The sequence below is a fragment of the Sinocyclocheilus anshuiensis genome, unplaced genomic scaffold, assembly GCF_001515605.1.
Source record: "Sinocyclocheilus anshuiensis isolate Anshui unplaced genomic scaffold, SAMN03320099.WGS_v1.1 scaffold4627, whole genome shotgun sequence".
In the NCBI taxonomy this organism is placed as follows: Eukaryota; Metazoa; Chordata; class Actinopteri; order Cypriniformes; family Cyprinidae; genus Sinocyclocheilus; species Sinocyclocheilus anshuiensis.
In genome coordinates, this window is record NW_015551223.1 from 5,667 (window position 1) to 31,732 (window position 26,066).

Sequence of the window (26,066 nt, forward strand, 5' to 3'; positions counted from 1 at the left end):
TCCACGGTGAAAGCCGATCCGGCGATCCACAGCGTGAAGTTGATGTATTTCCTCAGTGACCACCACGGATCAGCTCTAGGCATGCCGAAGCGGATATCGTCCTCTTTTGGAAGGCCAAACAAAGTAGTTTCGCTTTCACAACTAAACACACAGCATCTCCACAACATGGCGCCAGCGGCAACAATACTACAGCGAGAATAAAAGTTACGCCTTCTTTCTTTGCGTGAACATTTGGGCGGTGTTATGCAAATCTTCCCACACAGTGACGTAGACATGTGGGGGCGTGTTTAAACGAGGCGTTTTAGGAGGGCGTGGACAAGTCTTTTATAAAGAAAATCTCTTTGGATTTGAGACTTTAGTCTGCAACTTTACAGATCTTCTTTATGCACCAAGAGCTTGTAACACTCCAAAGAGAAAGTAAAAATTGAAATCGCATCATATGACCCCTTTAAGTCGTGTAGTGTGAACTAGGCTTAAGTTGCACTGAGTAAATACTACAGCTGGATATAAAACAAAAATTGTGTCCTGCATTCTTTTCTATACCCATTGTAGAGTCCATGCCATCATCTCAAGCTCTTGCTACTTAAGCTTTGTGCTCAATATGAATCTGGACGCTGTCACCTTGCCATACTTCCGGCATGCCTGAGAGCTTCACACTTCAGACAATCAGAAGCTGAAGCTCTTTGGTCCGGATATCCTTTATAGCTTCTGAATTACACTGTTATCCATCACGGGATGATGTCTCACCAATGACGTTAACCAATGACAAGACTATGATTCATCACTATATCAAAGCGTACGCATCACATTAAAGGTCAAATTAATTAATGTGATACATGCAAATAGTTCAGTATATCAAAAACCTTTAAGTATAATTTGATACCGATTCCAAATTTAAGTGGCGTTCACACTGACAGTGATTTGCAGTGTCTTAATATTATTTATTTTTAATGAGAGATTGCGAAAACATCAGTGCCTGCACCTGATAATGGGAAAAACAGATGCAAAACCATGATGTCACTCACATGTTCGGCCATGTATAGAGACAGTCGAGTTGTACTGGCCACTCCAGGTGCTGATGGTCACAGTGTAGAGACGTCCTGGAATCAGATCATTGAACTCGCATTCACTTTGTATCCTATTGAGCTTCTGACTTTGAAGACGTGTGCTGTTATACTCGATCGCCACTTCATAATAGTCATAGTCCCCAGATGCATGATTCCAGTAAACCTTTAGAAAGTCATCTCTGGCTGAGTGGATGGCGGCGGGGTTCTGGACTGTGGATGGCTCTGAAAGAAGAAATAGTGCAATTTTAATATTCTCAAATTATTGTGAATATAATGTAACATTAAAAACAACACATTGAGGGGGGGAAAAAAGACTGATAAATAAGCTTTATGGAAACCTCCCAAAAACATTAAACTTGTCAAAGGCCCTAAAATATACTTGACACGACAATTAATGCCCCTTCAGTTATTAGTAGCCTAGTGTAAACATAATATTGAAACAAAATATATATTAGTTGAATTATAAAAGTATATTTGTAAAGTACAACTCTAAGTATCTGGGGAGAACAAAATTTAATTGATTCATTTCATTATTGTAATGACAATTTAATGAAAAACATTGTGATGGGAAAAAGTGTCAAAAAAAGTTTTTGTTTTGATTTTGCTATGAAATTTCTGTAATTTAAGAACTATAAGAACAATGCTACTATTATTGCTTACGCGTTCTCTCCTGTACAAGTGTTTGGTTCCTGTAACTGCCGCTGTGTGTGGTAATGGAGATGGTGTACAGTCGGCCAGAAACCAGACTCCTGAACACAGACTCTGCGGTTGCTTTAGACGCAGTGAGTGTGTGTACAATCTTCTCCTGGTCCTTTAGCATCACCATGTAATTGTCCACATCTCCTTCTGCTGCCTTCCACGACACATTCAGAAAATCTGGACCACTGTTAGTGACGGTTATGTCAGAAACAGCAGCGGGCACTAAAAAAAAACACAGAGAGAAGGATACAGTACAGCAAGAATAATAATAATAAAAAAGTGATCAATAGGTTAGTCAAATAAAGGTGCTCGCTGCCGTTTGAAATGCTTAAACTTCTGAAAATTAATTTTCTTTTTCATTCAGACAGATCAATGCTTTGTTTAAGCATCCCATAATCAGAGTGTTAAACTTTTAGAGAAATCAACTTACAATTGGCTTACTTATAGCTAACACTGTTAAATTGGAATATGAAAAAAATATTGTAACAAAAAAAATGATACATTACATGTTTAATCAATAAAAGGCTCTGGCTTAATGTGTACACATAGTGTATCTAGCTGTTGTAGAATGTGTAACTATCCTCCATTGTTTGGGCAACTTCACAAGAGTTCATTAAACACTGGCTGAAAATAGAAAGAGCATTTCAGCCCGACAGGATGTGTTTAATATGACCTGCTCCTTTTATGCAGAGCTTCCTGAAATTCCATAAATCCCCTTTGTATTGAACTGTAAATTGTTTTGCAGTTCTGTCATGATTTTAATCTGTGGGAAAATAGTTACGGGGAAATATAAAATCTATATTAGTAGTTAATTAGTAGAATATTTTACATGATCTGAAATACACATATAACATATATAAACAAAATATATAAAATGTGTTTTTGGCAGATGGATTAATATATAGTTCAGTCATGAAACTCTAGATGGCACATTCTGACGGGGTGTTAACGTAACTGATGATATTCAGAGAGTTAAACGACTTGGCACAAGCTGATTGGTTCATGCTGCATATGCAGCCAATAAGCTTACTGCCTTGCATTTATATGGCTGGCTAGCGTTCACTTGAGATTCCTGCAGCGCGCTTTCAGAGTTCTCTGAAACCCTCCACCTTCCCCAGCTCCACCTGTATATATCTGCTACGGGGTTATTTTATATGCTATTTGTGCAGCAGCAGTATGTCTTAAATACTCATGGCACCGTATCGCCATATGCATTGGCAGTAGCAAGTTCCTGTACTTGCTTGCAGCAGCAGTAATAATCTACAACTACAGCAATAACCAACAGCAGCAGCAATTCAGCAGCAGCGTAGCAGATCTGTTCCGCCAAGACCAAATACATTAACATTGTCATATCCATCACCATGCTAAAATGTTCCGAGAGTTGTCATGATTGAAATACATTTAAGTCTTTAAAGGTTAGGATTGTAATACAATTATAACGTGGTAACAATTGTTTAAGGTAACATGCAACAAATTATAATGTATAATATATTTTTATGAATGCATTGGAATCTCTATATAATGCAGTATAGGCTTCAAAGAACATGTCAATACTTATGAAAACATGAAGTCCTGCATAACAACAGAGTAAGAGAGCATAATAACAATGGAAAGTGCATACCATGTGTTTTGTTAAACACTTATTTCAACTGGGTTAATGTTACCTGTACGACATTCGGCCTCAGCTAGTTTGGAGGTCTGTGATCCGCTGACAGTGGTAACCAGCAATTTGTATAAAGCACCGGGTCTGAGGAAGGGAAGCAGGGTGGAGGTTGTGTTTGCTGAAACAGAAATGTTGTCCACCGTGTATCCAACTCGTAACAGCACTAAGTTGTAGAAATCCAGATCTCCAGATGGTTTCTCCCAGCTTGCATTCAGACTATCTGATTTTCCCTTGTTACTTAGCTTCAGATGATTCACCTTTAAAGGTACTGAGAACAAATAATTTGATTGCAATCAGATTATTTAAATATGTAATTTCCTATCATAATTAAACACAGTTCTATTTGTTAAAATTAGTTAATGCATTGAAATGTATTTTTACAAATTTACACATTTTATGCAATTTACAAATGTTACTGTTCATTGTTTAATTGACGTTAGTTCATAATGTATTAACAAGCTGAACTACAATGTAAAAATGTTAAAAGAAACACTCAAATGTAGAAATTAACATGAACTAACATCAGAGAATTCTGCAAAGTATTGTTAATTGTTGTTTTCCTATTAGTTCACTAATAGTTCACATGTGTTTATGTTTACATACATCACCCTATTGTAAAGTTACTGAAAATCTCTTTATCTTTTTAGTATGTTTCATTCAATACCCACTCCACAGATGTTAGTGTGAATGAAAATGAGGTAGCGCAGGCTAGAAATATATATTTTTGTAACATTTTACAATACGGTTCCATTTGTTAGCATCATTAACTACATGAACTAACAATAAATTCTTAGTTAATGTTCATCTCAGCAATTATTAATACATTATTAAAATCAAAAGCTGTATATGTAAATATTATTTAATGGACCTAAGCGAACATAAACAAAACAAAACAAAAAAAAACCTAGAATATTCATCAGTTTTGAAATTAGACATGACCTAGACTTTTAGACAGTAAACAGTTTTTACTTCTAGTATTAAACAAGGGACACTGAATACTTTTTCTTAGAAAATGGCAAGATAACCTTACATGTTCTTCCCATTACTGTAGCAGAACTACGCAGGTTCTTCGTGGTAGTGGTTACAGTAATGTCATACAGGCGACCAGGCGTGAGGACATTAAAGGTGCACTCTCTCATACCACGGCTCAAGGTTCGTGTCTGAATAGCCGTAGATGTGTTGCTTTGGAAAAGCTGTACGATGTAGCCATCACGAGATGATGAGCCAGAGGCGTGAATCCACAGAGCGCTTAGGGAGGTCTCGTCTGAATGACGAATGTGCAGTTGAGATACTGGCGGAAGACCTGAAAAAAGCAGACCAAAAGAAAGATGCTACAAAACCCCAACTACAGTTTGAAATAACGCTATGTTAGGAATAACATACAACAGTATTATTTTTCAAAAAAAAATGAGGTGGCAGGGCAATTTAGTGAGGATTTATTGTAACAGCAGAAATGTGAAGCTTATGTTATAAACCACTTAATTTTAGGGTTAACTTATGTTGTCATGAAGTCAAAATTGTAAAATTTAATATAACTTTAAGCAGAAAGGTTTAGTAAGTGATGTTTTCACAGTAAAATCATGTTAACATGCATATTGTTTGCCTTGTGGCTATACCTTTTTTATTGTCATTTAGTTATTTTTTTAAGAAAAGGAGGGACAATTGGAAATTGAACATACAACAGTATTATTTTTCAAAAAAATAAGGTGGCAGGGCAATTTAGTGAGGATTTATTGTAACAGCAGAAATGTGAAGCTTATGTTATAAACCACTTAATTTTAGGGTTAACTTATGTTGTCATGAAGTCAAAATTGTAAAATTTAATATAACTTTAAGCAGAAAGGTTTAGTAAGTGATGTTTTCACAGTAAAATCATGTTAACATGCATATTGTTTGCCTTGTGGCTATACCTTTTTTATTGTCATTTAGTTATTTTTTTAAGAAAAGGAGGGACAATTGGAAATTGTTTTTTATAGTCAACATTATGCCACAAATTCTGCTGACTGAACTAGTACTGAATCTAGAATATTAAATAACTAATAATAAAAATAATAATAACTAATAAAATTACATGTTGCATACTACTTGTATTGTTGTTAAAAATATCAGACAGTGTAGTCTACTCAGTATAGAGTGTGCTAGTGTTGCATTCCTTTATTTTTAAGAGAGTACTACAGTAATAAATGTCTATATTATGGAATATACAGTATATGTATGTAGCATTAGTCAACAATGTTCTGTCATTAACTGCAACAAATGCTTTTCATCATTTTGACAGTAAACAAATATTGTATTTCCATGTTTTAGAAACATTCTTGTAAAAACTGCTAATAGGGACCTTATCTGAAAAATATGGGAAAAATATGTTTAAAAGTGCTTGTGTGAAAACAAGTGAGTATTTTGGGTAGAAAATGAAAGATTATTGGTGCATTCCAGTGCACTTTTCATGATATATGTGACCCTGGACCACAAAACCAGTCTTAAGTGTCAATTTTTCAAAATTGAGATTTATACATCATCTGAAAGCTGAATAAATAAGATGTATGGTTTGTTATGATAGGACAGAATTTGGTCGAGATACAACTATTTGAAAATCTGGAATCTGAGGGTGCAAAAAAATCGAAATATTGAGAAAATCGCCTTTAAATTTGTCCAAATGAAGTCCTTAGCAAAGCATATTACCAATCAAAAATTCAGTTTTGATATATTTATGGTAGGAAATTTACAAAATATCTTCATGGAACAAGATCTTTACTTAATATCCTAATGATTTTTGCCATAAAAGAAAAATCTATAATTTTGACCCATACAATGTATTTTTTGGCTATTGCTACAAATATACCCCAGCGACTCAAGACTGGTTTTGTGGTCCAGGGTCACATATAGCAGTGGTTCCCAACCACGTACCTGGAGTATGCTAACACTCCTTAATCAAACACACCTGATTCAACTCATCAGCTAATTAATAGAGACTCCAACACTTGAAATGGGTGTCAGAAAAAAGATTAAACTGAAGAACAGACCACAAGAATGCAGTATCTGTTGTCTTTTTCATATTTAAAATGTGGGAAAGAAAATGAGAATAGTCAGGACAAACAGAACAAAGCAGACTGAAAAGAGTTCTTTAGTATCCAATTGAAATCCCAAGCGTTTGCAGGCACAAGCACTTTTAAAGGCTTACACACAAGTATAGCAATGTTAAAATGAATTAGAATTAATTATCAACAGAAAGCAATTTCAAAAACAGGTGTAAATGTGTCTTCTCCTTAATGAATTTTAGATTTTTTAAAATAAATATTTAGAGCAGAAAATCCCAACTACGCTCCTGGAAACCCACTGCTCTGCACATTTTGTATGTCTCTCTTATCTGACACACCCAGTTCAGTCCATGGAGCTCTCTCCTATGATCTGAATCAGGTGTGTTAAATAAGGAAGACATACAAAATGTGCAGTGCTGGTGGGACCCCAGGACTGGAGTTGAGAACCACCGATTCAGAGTATTGACACATGGTTACCTATTTCCTCCTCGTAATAGACCGTATTAGCCAGGCCTCCATTCTCTACACTGACCGCCATGCTGTACACTTTGCCAGGATGCAGATTTAGCCATGACAAGAGTGTTTCCTTTGCCGTTCTGTCCACAGTTTGATTAGCAAGGATTTCACTTCCATTTGAAAGCACCACACGGATGTGTTCCCATTCTCCGGAAGGGGGTGTCCAGGTGATCTTTAGGGCGCCACGGTCAGACAGGTTCTCCATCACCAGATCTGACACCTTCCCTGGTTCTAATAGGAAAAACACAATGTTAAATGCAAATGATAAAATGCAACTGTTAACTATAACAGCGTTTTGAAAGTTTAAACGGACAAGACTTTCAAATGCATGCAAAAAATAAACTTTCATGATGACAAAGAACTGCAGTGTCACGAGAAAATTATGTTTTTGCTTCCACCCCAAAACGGGCATTTACAACATGAAATAATAAATAACCTAAAGGTATTTTGAGCTGAAACTTCAAAGACATATTCTAGGGACACCTGAGACGTATGTTACAAAAAAGGGCATAATAGGTCACTTTTAAAATCTGGCTTTTGGCTTTCTTCAGGCCCGAGGCCAGTGTTAAATAGTCTTCTAAATGTTGGGAATTACTGCGTTTGACTTTGTTCGTCCATCACACAGGCCCTGTTTACACCTGGTAATAAGATGCATTTTGGTCAACCGAATTACAAAAGATAAGTAAAACACGTTATTTTTAACAGTACACCTTTCAATCGGTTTCTTTTGGTGCAGTGGTATACGTATACTTTTGCCGATTAGCTCCAACTTGTCTCAACACACCTGCCTGGAAGTTTCTAGTATGCCTAGTAAGACCTTGATTAGACCAAATTAAAATTCTGTCTGAGTAGCGCAACACGTCCCACAATTATTACGACCACATGAGCATCAACACTAGGAAAGCTAAATGTAGTGATATTTATGAATAAATAATTCACTATTGAAAAAAAAAAAGTGTCTTGGATTGTTAATAAGTTAAATAAACTGTACTTACCAGTTTTTACTGTGATCCATGTCTTATTAGAAAGTGTTCCACTCCTAGTGCTGACTGATACTTGGTAGGTCTTTCCAGGACTCAAACTGTCAAACACCACATCTGTACTATTAGGGGACAAGGTTTTTTCAATAGAGTTTGAACCAGGTAATGTCAGACTGACAAGGTAACTGTCCACATCACCAGAGGCTTTATCCCACAGAACTCTGAGGGTGTTCTGGTCACCATTGTTCTCCACTCTGAGGTTAGAAACAGCAGCTGGTACTGTAAAGAGAGATGGAGAGGTCAGTTACATTACTTGCTAAATATGTTATAATGCCTATGTTTAAAGTCCAAAAGAGATAAAGAGATCTTCTTGCTCCACTAGGGTATATAATACCCAGTTTTTCAGCCAATTGCTGGATAAAATGAAGCCAGCATTTATTTTTTCTTTTCTTTGCTTTGCTTTTTTTTAATATCGTGTTCTGCTTGGAAAAACACCACATTACAGAAATAAAATGAGACGCAACACTGTTTCATGTTGACTTTGAAGTATTGACTAAGGTCATTTGTAAAAAAAAAAATAAATAAAATTCAGTTAAATTCATGTTTATTTGCATAGCATTTTTCACAATACAAAGAGACAATAACAGTATCATTTTCAAAAGCGTGCACTTTGAAACATGTTTTCAAAAGTTTGCATTTCCTGGCCCCCAAAACACCATTGTTGTGTAAATGAATGGCCAAATCGTATAAAACATTTTCCATTTTTAGTTAAAAATGGTGCCATGTCTCGCCCCGCTGAGATGTGTTGTGTGGTGTGTGACTTTACTTTAGTGTAAGAGTGTGTGTAAAATGTATTACTTTTGTTAACTATAACGCTTCTTGTGCTAAGTTGTATGTTAGTTGTCTTTTGTTATTGCCTCTGAGCGAACTTCTGTAAAAAATAAAATTTCATTACACCAATCGCTGGTTGTTGTGACCGAGTGTTTAAGCGTCAACTTTTATTGAAGATGCAATCATTTGCAAGATATTTGATATCTTTTGTAACGCCGTAAGTGTTTTTATTTTATACTCTTCATTATTCTCTAAATTATTTTGGTTTTATTAAACTCAAAAATATGTTGAATGACTGAACCTGACCACATTTGATCTATAGCACTTTATACAATACAGATTGTGTCTAAGCAGCTTCACAGTGATTTGATAAGCCAAATAAACTGAATGTAATCAAGTTAAGTATGTTTGAGGATTTGCTGTCAAGATCTCAAAGATTGACAATGAACGTAGGAATTTATAATCAATGCAACATGTTTCATAATTGAGACAACATGACGTAACGTGACATAACATGAGCCACAAGTGACATTTCAGCACTCAAAACAGGAAAGGGTGTTAACATGTCTGCCTAAAATACAGCAGAGGAAATCATACAGGCAAATATATGATCACAGCCGCGCACACATTCACATTTATAAAAGAGTGATGACAGAAGCAACATTTTAATGTGTATATTGTCAAATCTGTTCATTTGTTATTTCATTCATTACTTGATGCAATGCAAAATACCTGTTTGTGCTTGTCTAGACGCTGAATTCTGTAGCTCTCCAACCTCTGTAATGACAGTGACATTGTAGAGTCCGCCAGGAATCAGCCCTTTTATTGTATACGAGGTTGCTGTGCTAACAACTGTTGTGTTCCAGATAGAACCAATGCCTCTGCTGTCTAGAAGCTTGATCTGATATCGCTCTGTTTTGCCTGGACCAGGCTGCCATGAAACGTCCAAGCTGTTTGTGTCCCCAGAAACCCAGAGATTTTCCACTGCTGAAGGTCCTAACCAAGAGACATACAGAAATGTCAACAGTGTGAAATACCAAAAAAAAAAAAAAACATACAGTATGTTAAAATAAGGACAATTTGAAAATCAAATTAACTGAAGCATTAAATATGTTAAAATCTACATAAAAATAGATTAAAGTGAATCTGTCTGTGGCAGACATACAGTATATTATAATACATTTTTTAGAACTTTGGCTGTAGCGTAACTGTTTAGTGCCATGACTGACGCAGATGCATTTTTTCAATATGGCATGTCAAGTTAAAAGTGATTAATACTGAAAACCTCTAAAATTTACTTACTTGACTAAAAGCATGTTTTAGAAAGTGTATATGACACAATTAAATTTATTGCAATGAAGTAATATTTATAGATTAAATGGTGCAAATCATGCAGATGATAAGCAGTGATCTCTTTGGTTTTTTAGCTTCTGACAAACGTTTTCATAACAATCCTTAAAATATGATAGATTATATAGAAATGAAAAGGTATGGACACAATGTGCCCTGCTGTGAATTATTCTCAGTGAAGGGAACAGAATGTCTAACAACCTATGTGCAAACATGACAGCGATGCTCTTTGCTTTTTTAAGAAAGCTCTTTGTTGAAAGGGTATTGTGAGAAAACAGGATAAGAAACCTTTAAGGTTGAAGGTCAAATTCAGACAACCTCTGCTAATGACTTTTTTCACTCTCTCTCTCCTTGAGACCCAGTCATTGTTTATTTAACAATTTTTGATCATGTTAATCATGTTAATTATCTAAGATAGCTAATAAAATACACGGCTGAATAACTAAAATACAAAATGAGAATAACTGCCCCTACCATTGCTTTTGATTTAATCACAGAAATCTGTATGAAGCAGCCTCTGTCTAATATGCCTAGAGATATTTTAATGCATATTTACAGCTACAGATTTTTAGTCACTTTCTTTTATATTTTGTTCTTAAATGCAATCATAAGTAACCTAAATATCAAAAAAAAACAACAACTTTGGGGTCCACTGTACATGTTATATAACTGTCACTGTAATCAGATCTCTGAGAGCTAACGAGTCTTTGTATATATTAGAACAAAAGAACAATGAGCCGGATGGGAGGGGGTGAACGAACTGAAAGAAATGACCCACAGTCAAACTCCTGTTTTGGAGTTTAGCCCAGTTACATATACACAGCACATTATCAGTACAGGCCAACCTTTCCTCATATTTATAAGAGCTTTTGACACTTGGCCATTTGAATTTGCTCAACACATAGAACTCTAGATTTACATAATCTGTGTTTTTTTCAAGTTCTTTCATCTAGTTGCTCCCATAAAGGGGATTTAAAGTGCAAAAGTGTGTTAATACTTCAACTTCAACTTCATTCTCAGTCTAAGTGTGTACAGAAATCCAAATTTTAAACATTTTACTTAATTTTTATGGAATTATGAATTTAGGAATTTCCTGAATGGGTCAGTTCAAACAAATGTGCCGAGTCATTTTGGGCAGACTCTCTCTGCGGGCTCCAAAGCAAGGTTATGTTTACTTAAAAGGTACAGAGTGCTGCAGGAATTATATATTTTTGTAGGTCAAAACCCTGACACTAGTTAGAATTTTTGCACTTCCTGTTCCAATGTTCTGAAGTGGGTTTTTGAATTGGTTCTTGGTTAAATATCTGAAATAATGTCTGTGTCTGTGGTATTTACAAGCTCAAGATATTTTCATGTTTTATTCTACAATACCCCTTTGTGATTTTTAAAGCTTTTACTTTACTTCATAAAGAGGGTTGCTAACAAGTTAAATGGGGCTACAGAGTCGATCGGGGTCATGAAACATCAAGTCAAACAGGAAAACTCATGTACTCATGAATCCACTTTTACATCCTCAGTATTTATAATCGTGCTCTTGCAAACTATTCTAACTCAGACTTTCAGGGAAAATGTTTAAAAAAAAAATCAAGACTGAAAGAGTTGTTGAAGCTTAGTGGTGGTGACGCTTAAAGTAATGCAACTGTGGTGTAGTTAGTTTATAGTCCACATTTAACTTATTACTTCTGCCAGTTGTATATAGGCTAAATTCATAAAAGTTGTCAATTTGTGAAGATTATCATGTCGTTTTTTTTTTTTGTCGGTCGGGGGTGATGCTAACTTCCAGATTGGCCTACAAACACATGTCCTCACTGCAGCACGTTAGTAAGCACATATGTGCCCTATTGATGAGGCTCCAGTGGCTGTGACATATTTAACACAATATTATTTTATACAATTATTTTAATTATAAAGCACTATTGAAACAAAGCAATGTTTATTTTATTTTACTCTCTTTATTTTATTCTCAGCTCGCACATTGTGCATCTGCATCCAGATTTTTTTTAAATAATTTTTATATCATGTATTACTATAATAAAAATAAATATGTGATACATCTCATCTTACAACAAATATGGATGCAAAATGGCAAAAAAAATATTATACAGGCATATTATCTTTGCAAGCAGAGAACGTTTTAGTTAAAGTAATCTTTCTTTTTTATTTATTTATTTAGCATCAAACAAACGATATATATCATGCTCGCAGTAATAAATAAATAAATAGTAAATGATACAATTAAAAAATATTGCACAACCATTTCTTTACAACCTGGCCACATTTGTGGAACTGACAACAGTGAGTAAATAATATTCTTTGTGGTTTATATGATGGTAAGTTTGCTTTCTAAAATATGAGGTCACATTTTTGTGCCAGCCAAATTAGAAAAATGTTGAAGAGACAGCTTGTGTTTTGCTTGTCATTTTATTATATCATTACTGCTGTTGTTGTTTTTGTTGTTTTACACTGATTTGATGAAATACCATCACTCTATGTCAGCATGAGTTATGATGTTTAAAAAAGAATTCAATTTTCAAATTTAATGGCATTTGACAAAAACAGCCATTTTTATCTTTAGAGTCACCATTGTTGTGTATTTTTTTAACCGCATCTCTGTAATTAACCACTTCTAAGTATTAACCCTTAGTAAAATAACATCCTCTAAAAGCTCCTCTTTTCAATAAACAACATGATTTGAGGAATGATTCATGTCTGGAGAATAAACGCTGTGAGTTACGCACACTCAAGTTTAATACTGCTATAGAGGTTTGCTTGGCGATAGTAATGATGTAGATGCTTGACTTGACTTGTATCAGATTGAACACAATGCAAAGAATACAACATTCAAATATTAAAAAGCAGGATTCTTACTAGTTGGCAGGGAGACAGTGTGTTGAGTCTGTTGTTTTTCATCCACTTTTGATATTATATCGAGCTGATGCCACGTTCCAGGATCTAAATTCTCAGTTTTGCACTCAAAATGTGTGAAATGTTCCTGGTCTTGATGACAGTCTTTTGAATCATTGTGTCTGTCCCTGACAGAAATGGTGTATTGGCATTTCACATCTTCGTTGTCCAGCGTGATGCATATAGAGTCTGTGGTAGAAATGGCCTTCACAACTTTAATGCTACATTCCTTTGTGTCTACCACCACGGTACTCTACATAAAAAAAAGAAAAAAGACAAAAAAAGTTAGAAACACTTTACTGGACTCATAAAACAGCATGCATAAGTCCCACATATAGAAAAGTATTTTTTGAAAGAAGAAATCAAGTTTTTACAAGAAGACTATTAGTATTAGTATTAGTATTATTTTAAATATGTTTATTAAAACTTACCAATATTCCACATGCTACCCAAAGAGCTACATGAATGTTTTTTCTTCTCAGCATTTTATTTTTTTAAATGTTTTTGATTAATACACAGAAATTCAGTTGAAAAAGGCACATCATTCTTTAGTGTATATTCCAGAGTGTTGTTTTAAAGTATTTCTGATAATCCAGTCTGGAGGACCTCTGTGGGAACTGCTCACTTTCACTCATTAGCCCACAACAATCAGGAAAGTGTGAAGGAAAATAATCCCGTCTCTAAAGGATATCCTCAATCAAATGTCTACAGAAGCATTGTTTTTTCGTAGTCCAGTGGAGACACGTTGCAGTCTCTCTGATGGCAGTCTTTTGCCTAAAATACTCTAACTCTACTATAGTTGCACAAAAATGAGGCAAAAATATTTTTTAGAAGCTTTAAGGTCATAAATGCCAGTGAATTGGAACTTTTGCTGGAACAATAGATGTCAATTACTTTGGGCTCCATGAACATACAGCACAGCACAGCCCAACCCCACTTCCTTCCTGTGTTCTCAGTGCTCCCGCAGAAGGATGTGTTGAACAGAGAAATCTTGTACTAGCAATTGGTTTGTAAAGGTTCTTGCATCAAGAGAGTTGTATAAAGGAACATTATTTCATTTTCAAGATAATTTGTTAATCATAGATGTTTGAATGTAAAAACAAAACTTATGAAAACTTTTTTAGGAGACATGTTGGGTCTAACATCAAGAACAGAAGTCTGCCTCTGCTTTGCCTGACCTGCTGCACAGACAGCTCCTGTTTTTTTCTATCTGTTTGTGTACCACTGAATCAAGGTGTTCTGGTTAACTTCCACCAGCTGCATTGATGTTCCTCCCATTACCAAGCTGTTGCCCAGTACAATCTGCTTCATCCTGCAATAGTCTGGAAGGATCAGAGAACAATCTCAACAGGGTTCCCTTGCTTTTTAGGGCTTGGGTGAATAGTGAAAAGCCTGATGAAGATGGTCTCCACCAGATGGCAACAGTCAGATCACTGAGCAGGTGCACCCACTTCTTGCACCCAGCACACATCTGCTGGTGCTCTCCACTCCAGGGGTATGAGTTGGCCTCTTTGGTCTTCTGAAGCATCCACTTAGCAGTTGCCTCTGGTGTCAAGCTGTGTACACCAACTGAACTGAATCAACAGTGAACTTTAACTGAAAAACTGACTGTTTACAATTGTCCTTTTTTTTTTGGAGATGCTTTACCGTAGAATTGAATTTTGTCTGCATCATTTAAACATTATTTTCCTGTTTAACACTGTATAGCTGCTTTGACACAGTCTGTATTATATAAAGTGCTATATAAATAAAGGTGACTTGACTTGACACCACCTGCTGCTTGTCCCGGTCATCCAGGTTCCACCAAATAGCAACTATGGTGTTGGCTTCCTAGTTGGTCAGGGTGAGGGCTGTGTGACCCCGGAGCTCCACCAGATATTGATATTATGACATTTTGGTAGTCAACAACCTTTAATTTAAAAAATGATGCTAGTCTCCTTTCCATTGGTCCTCCTCCCATGTGGAGAGCCGGCTTCTTCATGCTAAGATCTGTCAGGGCAGGCCAGATATCAACAGCTCTCTCTTCGCTTTGCAAAGCATAGAAACATGCATGCTAACAGCCATGACATGAATATGGGATACAGCTGATGTGCATTAGTTGTACACCCCAAGGCAATCATGCGCATAAATTGCCAGATGTCCAAGCATATCACAAGATCTGGTCAACCTCTGAACCTGGTTTTCAGCTTGGTCTCGCCCACGTCAGCACCCACAGTCCAGGTACAACACAGCAGTTTGATCCACATCAGCCATCTGGTACCTTTTCATAAGACCATCCATCATCATGTCCAGTCCTGCTCCTTCCTGGGCTGTCAGCACACTTATGAGCACATGGCCAAATTCGTTGCCAACAGAGGTGAGTCAGAGTCCTGTTCCCCTCGCTGTCCCAGCCAGCTTCTTGACGTTCTGTAATTGACATGATATGAAGCATGATGTAAATGTAATGAAACATCACATCAAAGAGTGTCATGCTGGGATATAATAAACACCAGCATTAATTAACCAAAATCCACCACTAACCTTTTTAGTGGAATCCATCTTCAAGACATCCAGCCTAGTCAGGATGTCTTGGCTGTATATGATGAGCAGCTACTTGCAGCTGGACAGCACTGTAGGCTCTGGGGGTTCCTGGAATATTATTGATAACACCCTAGTGTCAATAGGTGTCAGTTATGTTCTGTTTGTCTTAGCTATCATGGACTTTTAGTTTGTTTTCATTCATCATGTGTCTTTGTTTCCCGCCACTCATTTGTTTCTATGGGCATTGATTATTATCACAGCTGTTCACTACTTTGTCATCACTGTGTATTTAAAGTTCCTTCTTGTGCACTCTTCAGTTGTCCAGTGTTGTATGTGCTATGCACACTTTGTCGAATCTGAGTTATCAATTAAACTTCATTTTATTTCATCATCGTCTTCTTCTGGTTTATATGTGACACTGGGTTGATTGAGGAAGTCCATATATTGTGTGGTGTACCGGGCCTGAAGCTGGGGCCACTCCTCACTGTGGTTCTCACGCAGTTGTATGATTACCTGTGTAGCCAATTGATTGTGACTTTTATATTTGATTTTATATCATTTACTTTATAGTATTTTATTTTATATTGTTTGTGTTGAAAGTTATTTTTTGAAAGTGTTAACTTCATCAAAACTTGTATTTAATGTTTAGTTTTGATAATTGCTATTCATGTTTAGTTTCAATGGTTCCAGTTGGGAGTTCCTACCAATTGTTGTAGGTGGGGTCTTAATTAGTGGAGCACCTTAGGAAGAGGTTTCGCTTCTCCTTTAAGCATTCGCGCTCAGTCTCACTGTGAATGCAGACGGGAAGCACGGTATCTTTCGCTCTCTCATATATATGTCCTATTTGCGTTTGTAACTTTATCACTGTGTATATTGTGTTAAAACTTTGTTAATATGTATTTTATGACGTGTATCTGTAATTAGTGAATTCTCTTTGAAAGTGAATCGTGAAATGTTTTGGCGCTTCATCCCCATCTGTGTTTTTTCCATGCAGGAGTGAGACAGTAGGCCTACCGGTGTGTTTGTACTAATTTTGCCTCATACTACCCTTCTTTAAAGGTATGTTTGTGCACTTAATGGTTAAATAATTTGTTTTATGTGTGAATTCAATTGAGTGACAGTCTAAGCTGTAGTATTCGTTAGACTTACATTGTTAATTACCATATGGTGCAGTCTTGTTGAGTGACACAGCATAATTGTATAAAAAGAAGTTTATTTCACACAATATTTACATACATTTTCATTTTTTTCATTAAGTATTTGCATGATGGAATGTTGCAAGTATGCTGAGTGTTTATTTGTATTAACTGTTATGTTACATTGTTATATTTTGTGAAATACTGTTTTATTTTGTTGCCTACATGTATATGTGCAATGTATCTCACTTCTCCTTTAAGCATTCGCGCTCAGTCTCACTGTGAATGCAGACGGGAAGCACGGGAGTGAGAGAGTAGGCCTATCGGTGTGTTTGTACTAATTTTGCCTCATACTACTCTTCTTTAAAGGGGAATAAATTCCATCACTCATCTCATCCATGTGTGGTCATGCTTCTGTCCCGAGGGTACTGCTTGACATCTGCTACACCTGCATAGGGCTGTTACCTAGGCCACGCTCACGCAGGAGCCACATATCACAGGCATACCTTAGGTACAGCAAATCCACACATTCATGTATATATATATATATTACATATCTGATTTATAAAGTATTTGCATATATATATATATATATATATATATATATTTGATGATGGGCTAACAACTGGATGTGGAAAGAAAGTGTACATCCGCATGAGGATGACACAAAACTCAGCAGTGGCCCAGATCCAGTTGCTGCAGGACAGTCTGACTCCAGGACACATGCAAGGCTCTACACTTGGTACAGAAGAGGGTTTCAGTGACCATGTTGTACATTCTGCAGAATGAGTTCTGTTGACTTAGTAAATAGATAAAACAAAATAGATAAAGTTCTTTACAAAGTGTTAAGAATTGTGTCAGGTGGCTGGCAACATTTCATGTGACTTTGGTGAGCTGTGGCAGTACATATGAAATTCAATTATCTTTTTTGACAATCAAATTATGAAATAACTTAATGAGACAATGCTGGATGGCTCTCTGGGAATGGTCACATCTGGGGACAGGGGCTGGAACTTAAGGGTCTTGTGTGTATTGATTGGTACTCCGATGGTGTTGTGAGTTTTGGATCACATGTCACTTAATGTGCAGTTATGAGTATATCAGTAGACCACTTCCCGCCTCACTTAGTCACCAGTCAAGGACTTTACCTTGGCTTTATGAGAACACTTCCAACAGGGGGCTGTTCAACAATTTATAGTTAATGCCAACTGGAGGGAGTTGGTCAACTGATTTATCTGAAAGATCTGAGGAAATTCGGATAACTAGTAGCGACTTTGATTGTCAGCCCAAGGAAGACACAATTGTAATAAAATTAATGAGATTGATTGTTGAGATAGATATACAAAGGCAAATACTACAACTATTAATGATACCAAAAAATTAACAATTTGAACAATTCCATGGTACTTCCATTTTCACGAAGCTGGACCTCTGAAGTGTGTACAGTGGGGTCTGGATACACATTGGGGATGAATGGAAGAACACATCTGTGACGCTATCAGGGCACTATGAATATTGTCATGCTATATACCTTTGTCAATTTGTCCCCCTCCATAGGTAACACTTTATAAAAAATGTTATTAATAAATTAACAAACATTATATAATGCTTTACAGATTGTTAGTTCATATATTTTCACATAGCTAGAAATATAAGATAATGTGCTTGTTAATGTTTACTAATGTACATATTAAAAATTACCTAATGATTAACAGATCTTTATTTAATGTAAATTAAAATGCTTACAAATGTCATTAAACTTTCAATTCATACGATCATGCACTTTTTAAAAATCTACAAATAATTTTAACAGAAATTATACAATGATGACAAACTTATTGGTCAATGTAATGTAGGAGATGTGACAACAGAGTTGGATCCAAATGCGGGCTGTATTCAGAAGAGTGGTCAAAGCAGGCAGGGTCAAACAACCGCAAACAGGTACAATCCTGGAGCGGACTCGTGAGCTGACTCCTTACTAAACACTGGGACTGGAGAAGGCTCTGGAGTGGATTCGGGGACTAGAGCAGGCTCAGGACTGGATTTGGGGACTGGAACAGATGCCACCGCCTTGGGAGGTTCTGCAGCGGAGGCTGCCACCTCTGGGGGAACTGCGGTGGTGTGTGTGGCACAAACACATAGAATGGCGACCGCCATTACAGGGAGCAGGGGAACAGACTGATAATTAGGTCTGAGGCCTTTGGGATGCCTGCTGCTCTGGCCGAAACCAGCGGTGGAAGCCAGAACCTGGAAGCCAGTCTCGGACACCTTGGGACTGACCTTGAGGCACTGGGCATGTTCGCCATGACGGGACGGGACGAGACTCTGGAATGGTGGCCATCTTGTGGAGAGACTCTGGCTTGGCGGCCATCTTGGGAAGAGGTGTGACAGCCACTGGGCTTGGGAGTGCTGACAGCACTGGAGTAAAAGTTAAATAAGAACTAAGAAGACTATTAAAAAAAAAACTTACAAAGAGTAAAAAAAGAGCTGAATATAAAACAAGAATTGTAAACGTTTAACACGGACTACATAAAGTGCATGCGTGCATACTGAGAGAACAGTGCAGACAGCAAAAATGTGCAAAAATTTGTGCAAAATTGTTTGTGCAGAGGTAGATAATAGATTGGGAGGTGTGTGAGAGTGGTTCAAATCAGTCCAGTGTGTGATGAGTTCTTATCCCCTCAGTCATCTGGAATTGAGGAGTCTGATGGATTGGGGGAAGAAGCTGTCACGCCAGATGGCAGGAGGGTGAAAAGTTTATGAAAGGGGTGTGTGGGGTCGCCCGCAATGCTGATGGCTTTACGAGTACAGCGTGGGGTGTAAATGTCTGAGATAAAGGGAAGAGGGACCCCGATGATCTTCTCAGCTGTCCTCACTATCCGCTGCAGGGTCTTGCTCTTGTTCAAACCCTCTTGCTACTTCAAGATTGTTTCTGGTGGCCAGGCATAGATAATGACATCAGGTGATACATCAAGGGGTGTGGGTGTAAATGTCTGAGATAAAGGGAAGAGGGACCCCGATGATCTTCTCAGCTGTCCTCACTATCCGCTGCAGGGTCTTGCTCTTGTTCAAACCCTCTTGCTACTTCAAGATTGTTTCTGGTGGCCAGGCATAGATAATGACATCAGGTGATACATCAAGGGGTGTGTGGTCTCCAAGGTCCCCCCTCATCTTCCATCATTACATTTACATTTATTCATTTGGCAGACGCATTTATCCAAAGCGACTTACAGTTGAGGAATACAAGCGATTTATCATAAGATGGCAATAAACACGAGAAGTGCCCGTTATAGGAAACTGCTAAAACTAATATACGCACACAACACCAAACATGAGGAAAGCATCAAGTCCAGTTAGCTTTCACCCACTGCATGCGGGGCTATTTGTACAAATGCTAATCACCGACACCTGCTGGAAATGGGTGGAGTCTTTGTGTTGTTGCTTTGACAGCACACTCTGACATTGGCTGATTACCAGAACAAGTTTCATAGATACAAATTCAAAGTAAATTTACAACGGTCCTTTTTAACAGCCACCCCCAGATTTCTAAAGAATGAAGAAATCTGTACATTATAAAAAGGCCAAAATCAATTTCACTCTGGTATCGCAGGTAGCTGTACAACCTTTGCCACAGGTCGCACATAAGACATGTTCTTAACTTTCACCTCAACAGTCATGATTCTTTTGTCCACCCCAGGGAATACTTGATAGATCTGGCTGCAGGGCCCTGGGAAAATTAGGGTCCACAATCATAACGGTAGTTCCCATCTTGATATCGGGTGACTCTAGTTGCCACTTTGCTGTCTGAAGACCAGGCAAATAGAACTTGATAAACCACTTCCAAAAGTGATCTGCTATGATTTGGCCATGACGCCAAAGACGTCGACTCAATAGTTCACAATGAGGATATATAATTTGAGGAAGGGACGAATCAGGCTGCCCCATAAGGAGAGAATTAGGAGTAATAGGATCTGGATCAGAGGCATTAGAGGATGTATACCCCAGAGGTTTAGAATTTAGGATCCCTTCAATCTTGATGAGCACAGTGTGAAGTGTTTCCTCTGGTATCAGTTGAGCTCCCAGAGTGACCTGTAGAGCTTGTTTCAAGAAATTAATTTCCCTTTCCCAAAACCCACTGAAATGTGGGGCATGAGGTGGGTTGAAACGAAAGATAATCTGCTGACAGGCAAGCTGTTCCTGAAGCTCTGGAACTAGTTCAGCATATGTCTGATGCAGCTCCTTTCCCCCTCCTTTAAAATTGGTAGCCTGATCACATAAAACCTCAAAAGGTTTCCCATGTCTGGCTATAAAACATCTGAGGGCCATAATGAAGGAGTCTGTATAAAGTCTTGGGAGGAGATCAATATACACTGCACATGTAGTCATGCACTTGAACAGAATACCCCAGCGCTTCTCACTTCTACATCCAATCTTTACTTAATATGACCCGAAACAGTCAATGCCAGTAAAATAGAAGGCGGGTTCGAATAGACATAGTCTGGCTGGAGGCAGATCTGCCATCCTAGGTATCTGTGGGTTTTTACAAAACTTCTGAGATACTGGACAATATTTGCACTGATAACATCAGATTGCTTCCCTACCCCGAAGGACCCAGTATTTCCTACGCATCTCTGCCAGTATTTTCTCAGCACCTGGGTGGAACAGCTTTATGTCATAGTCCTTAATGAGAAGGGTAGTGACTGGATGTTGGGGATCAAGGACAATAGGATGCATTGACTCAGGCTCAATCTCTTCACAGCGGTGAAGACAACCTCCTATCTTTAGGAGCTGACTTGTACAGTCAAGTTCAGGGGCAAGGCTAAGAAGTCGACTGTTAGTATTCAGTTGTTTTCCCACTAGCTGTGCCACCTCGGATGGAAAGCTTTCCCATTGAGCTTGTTGAAGGATAGTTAGAAAGCGCTGATCACCCGCTGATTTTCCCACGATCACAGCCCGACCTGTCGGCGAGCTCTTTAACTTGCAAATCGGGCTTATATCGGGCTTAAAATCCTGTAGTGTGAACTAGGCATTACAGTATAACATCCAAGTGAAAGATATAACACCAACATGTCACAAAAATGTCAGATTTTCAATGGGGCTTAAGTCTGGGCTCTGACTAGGCCATGCAAGGATATTCACCTTTTTCTCCTTCAACCACTGTGTGCTCAGTTTTGCTGTGTGCTTTGGGTCATTGTCATGTTGGAAGGTAAACCTTCTTCCCATTGACAACTTTCTGGCAGAGGGCAGCAGATTTTTCTCAAAAATATGATGGTATTTTTCCCCATCCATTTTTTCTTCTATCTTGACAAGTGCTGCAGTCCATGCTGCAGAGAAACACCCCCATAACAGGATATTACCACCTCTATGCTTTACTGGAGGAATGGTGTTATTTGGATGATGAGCTGTATTGCATTTCCACCAGACATATCATTTGGTGTCAATTTTAGTCTCATCTGACCATGACAACTTTTTCCATGTGACCTCAGAAGAAGTTTTGGCAAAGCTCAGTCGTGACTGCATGTGGCCTTTCTTGAAGAGAGGCTTTTTTCTTGCAACCCTCCCATACAAGCCACATTTGTGGAGAATTTGTAATATTGTTGTCATATGTACACAATGACAGCTCTTTGTCATAAATTCCTGCAACTATTTCAGAGTTGCTGTAGGCCTCTCGGTAGCCTCTCTGACCAGTTTCCTCCTGGCTCTTTCATCCATATTGGAGTGACGTCCTGATCCAGGGACGGTCTGTGTTGTACCAAATACCTTCCACTTCTTAATAATAGACTTCACTGTGCTTCTAGGCATTGATAAAGCCTTTAAGGTCTGCAAAATAATAGAGCATTGGTAGGCACCTTAGGCACATTAGCCAGTCTAGAGTGACGAAGATCTTTCAGCATGCCAGGAGCAAACTCAAGGCAGGAAGAGGCAACAGACAGGGCCTGCAGATCTCCTACGCTTTTTTAGAGAAGTGATTGCAAGTAAGAATGCTATATTGAGAGTCAGACGTTTCTCTGAAGCTGACTCAATAGGCTGGAAGGTTGCCATAAACAAACCCACCAAAACAATGGCCAAATCCCACCCCGAAACTCTTTAATGAATTGCAGGCCTCTGCCGCGTAGGAAACAAGACATTAGAGGGTGTCTCCTCAATGAATCACCACCTAAAGGTTAATGGCTGTCATGTAAACCTTTTAAGTGTGTGGGGGGGGGGATATCCCAGCAGAAAAGCGATCCTGAAGGAACTCCTGCACTGAATCAATCAGGCAGCTGACTGGGTCCAACTGGTGTTCTCTGCACCACAAAGTGAAGAGTCTCAATTTCAAAGCGTACTCTTTTCCTCATGGAGATAGCTCTAGAATTAAGAATAGTCTCAACAATCAACCAACAAGAACCAAGTTTTCTTACACATCACTAGGGAACAAAGGCATCTGTGCATATAACCCTAATGATGCGAAATGGGTTGCCCCATGGGGAAAACTCCTTGGTCTTGATCCACCACTGTCTCATGTACAGCAGGATTTGACATTTTATCCTCCAAAAACTTATTTGAAACCTTAAAAGTAGACACTTTACTTACATTTAATGTGCTTTCTATGGACATAAAATCACTTTTGTACATTTTTTTTGATGCAGACATCTTAACGTCTTTGACCCATGTATGTATGTACGTATGCATTTATTTATTTTCTTTCTACTTTCTAGTAGGAATAATGATGTAATCAGTGGACTACAATAAACAATCTTATTTCACCCTTGTGTTTTTCAGTTCCGGGTGCTGTGGGTAATTTGTCCCTAACAGAGTATGGAACCAGTTTTCTGAGAGTGAACTGGGCATCTGCACCAGGAGATGTCGATAACTATGAGGTTCAGATTCTCTTCAATGACACGCAGGTGTCACCAGCTGTGAATCTGAGCAGTACGGTTAGGGAACACATGTTCTCCACGCTCACACCAGGTCGGCTTTACAAGATCGTGCTGTCTACTCACAGCGGGTCATACCAGCGTGCAGAGATCCTTGAGGGCCGCACAGGTACTGTAAGGTTTTACAGTGGACAACTTTTTATTGTTCATGTACATATAATAATAATCATGTATTTTTATATATACTGTATATATATATATATTCTTGAATAAGAAATGACCATAATAACATTGTGAATAATGATAATACTGTCTTTTAGATCTGCTTTACCGCAAAAAGCAACCTGGACATATGTTTGTGAAATTCCCCTATAATTATAATACGTTTTATAATGAAGCTAACTATTGTAGCATTGCATCAAGCAGTGGTTTATGAGGTACAATATTATTAAAAAAAATGTAAATCATTTGTGCTAAATTTGAACAGATTTAACACTGATTATGTGTTGAATTACATGTTGAACCTGACAGGATTTGAATCCAAATGTATCATTATCATCATCACAGTTTGTGCCTTTTTTCCCATTTTGCCAACCAGTACCCAGTCAGGTTCGGAGTGTTCGTCTCAGTGCTGGCACCACAGACAGCAGTCTCAGAGCCTCTTGGTCCTCTGGTGATGGAGACTTGGACTTTTACTCAGTGTATCTGTTTCATGAGACACATGTCCAGGACATCAGACATGTTCCTAAACACATCACACAGACAGAATTTCACAACCTGGTACCTGGTCAACTGTACTCAGTTACTGTGCAGTCGGTCAGTGGAACGCAGACAAATAACAGTACAACTAGTGGCAGAACAGGTGTGAAATACAAATATGAACTGTATTAACATGTCAGAACTAGATCTTCTAGTGGAAATATGATACTACATGAATTTGATTAATACAATAATGTTGTCTCAGGGAGACAAGAAGTGTTTGAAACCAGAACGTATAGTCTAATGTGTGCTTATGTGTGTTTCAGACCCCTCCACAGTCACCAACCTGCGGGTAGATAATGAACTCAGCACACACAATCTGTTAGTGAGCTGGACGGCAGCTGTGGGTGTTTGTGATGGATACAGTCTACAGTTACTAGATGAGAGTGACCAAGTTATCGCCAGCGCTTCGGTGCACTTCTCCGTTACTAACAACCACCACCTGTTTACAAATTTAACTCCAGGAAGGTGGTACACAGCACACATTCAGACACTCAGTGGCACTGCCAAAAGCAAGGACATCACTGCCGAGGGACAAACATGTAAGACACGCATCCTATAGCATGTTTTTCAATGTGTATTTACATTATGTCATCAGTTCACCACACGACTGAATCTCATACATGTATTTTGAGTTTTGATTTTTTTTTTAAGTCATCCAGTTAATTCAGTTTAATGTATAAAACCAAACCCCACAATACATTAAAATTCTTAGACCTATAAGCCAAAAATTATTTTAATGTTATGACCAGTAACCAGTAAATGGAAGATTTATATATATTTTTTTTTATTTTTATTACATTTTTTGTCTTAATACATTAAAAATAAAGTTAAAAATCTGTTATATTTTATCTACATTATAACATATCTTACTATCTAGCATTAAGAGTACTTTGAGCTCTGTTTAACACATTTTACTTCAAATAGATTAATTCTGCAGAATTCCACAGATTTTCCTAATGTTATGACCAGTAACCAGTAAATGGAAGATTTATATATATATATTTTTTTATTTTTATTACATTTTTTGTCTTAATACATTAAAAATAAAGTAAAAAATCTGTTATATTTTATCTACATTATAACATATCTTACTATCTAGCATTAAGAGTACTTTGAGCTCTGTTTAACACATTTTACTTCAAATAGATTAATTCTGCAGAATTCCACAGATTTTCCAACCAAGTTAATGGAAAAACAAAGATTCCAAGTCTTTCCCAGAATCACGTAATGGCAAGTTTACAAGACTTGATGTCCTAATCTCCTCAGGTCCAGCAGCAGTGACCGGGCTATACATATGCTCCAACATTAGCACTGAACTTTCGTTCTGCTGGGCTGCACCGGAGGGACGGGTGGACAGGCTTGATCTGTATCTGTACGATCAGGTTGAGGAAATGCAGTCCCACAGGACACTGGGAGAAGATGCTCTGGGCTGGTCCTTCACACACCTGCTGCCGGGGACGCTGTATAAGATGATGATCATCAGCAGGAGTGGGAAGCTGAGTAGTCAGTTGTCTATATGGGCACGTACAGGTGAATACTGAAGCTCTGCTCTATATGTAATATTTCCTAGTTAAAATACTTCACAAGAGTTACCTGCTATCGCTAAAAATATCCCGTCACTCTTCAGAAAATGTATTTATTAAAGGGGTCATATGATGCGATTTCAAGTTTTCCTTTCTCTTTGGAGTGTTACAAGCTGTTCGTGCATAGATAAGCTCCCTAAAGTTGCAAAGACTAAAGTCT

The 26,066-nt window shown here is 37.8% G+C and overlaps 2 protein-coding genes across 2 annotated transcripts; one reads left to right on the forward strand and one right to left on the reverse strand.

The window, feature by feature from the left end:
- Positions 1-529: 529 nt before the first annotated feature.
- Positions 530-13,883, reverse strand: LOC107663431 (receptor-type tyrosine-protein phosphatase beta-like). The gene is made up of 9 exons (XM_016453667.1): positions 13,480-13,883; positions 13,013-13,301; positions 9,527-9,790; positions 7,979-8,242; positions 6,945-7,214; positions 4,460-4,732; positions 3,431-3,697; positions 1,728-1,988; positions 530-1,289 (listed from the first exon to the last, which is right to left on the reverse strand). The coding sequence occupies exons 1-9, from the start codon at positions 13,531-13,533 to the stop codon at positions 1,018-1,020; spliced, it is 2,214 nt and encodes a 737-aa protein (XP_016309153.1). The 5' UTR covers positions 13,534-13,883; the 3' UTR covers positions 530-1,017.
- A 5,026-nt stretch (positions 13,884-18,909) lies between these two features.
- On the forward strand, positions 18,910-25,864 carry LOC107663430 (receptor-type tyrosine-protein phosphatase beta-like). The gene is made up of 6 exons (XM_016453666.1): positions 18,910-19,086; positions 19,390-19,444; positions 23,467-23,730; positions 24,160-24,423; positions 24,587-24,862; positions 25,590-25,864. The coding sequence occupies exons 1-6, from the start codon at positions 18,910-18,912 to the stop codon at positions 25,862-25,864; spliced, it is 1,311 nt and encodes a 436-aa protein (XP_016309152.1).
- The last annotated feature ends 202 nt before the right edge of the window (positions 25,865-26,066 follow it).

Coding starts and splice junctions, on each gene's coding strand:
- LOC107663430 (XM_016453666.1), top strand. CDS start 18,910: ATGCCTGCTGCTCTGGCCGAAACCAGCGGTGGAAGCCAGAACCTGGAA. Junction 19,445..23,466: donor AGAAGCTGTCACGCCAGATG/GCAGGAGGGTGA, acceptor TGTGTTTTTCAG/TTCCGGGTGCTGTGGGTAAT. Junction 24,424..24,586: donor TACAACTAGTGGCAGAACAG/GTGTGAAATACA, acceptor TGTGTGTTTCAG/ACCCCTCCACAGTCACCAAC.
- LOC107663431 (XM_016453667.1), bottom strand. CDS start 13,533: ATGCTGAGAAGAAAAAACATTCATGTAGCTCTTTGGGTAGCATGTGGA. Junction 9,791..13,012: donor CACTGTCTCCCTGCCAACTA/GTAAGAATCCTG, acceptor TCTCTTGGTTAG/GACCTTCAGCAGTGGAAAAT. Junction 8,243..9,526: donor GTCTAGACAAGCACAAACAG/GTATTTTGCATT, acceptor CTCTCTTTACAG/TACCAGCTGCTGTTTCTAAC.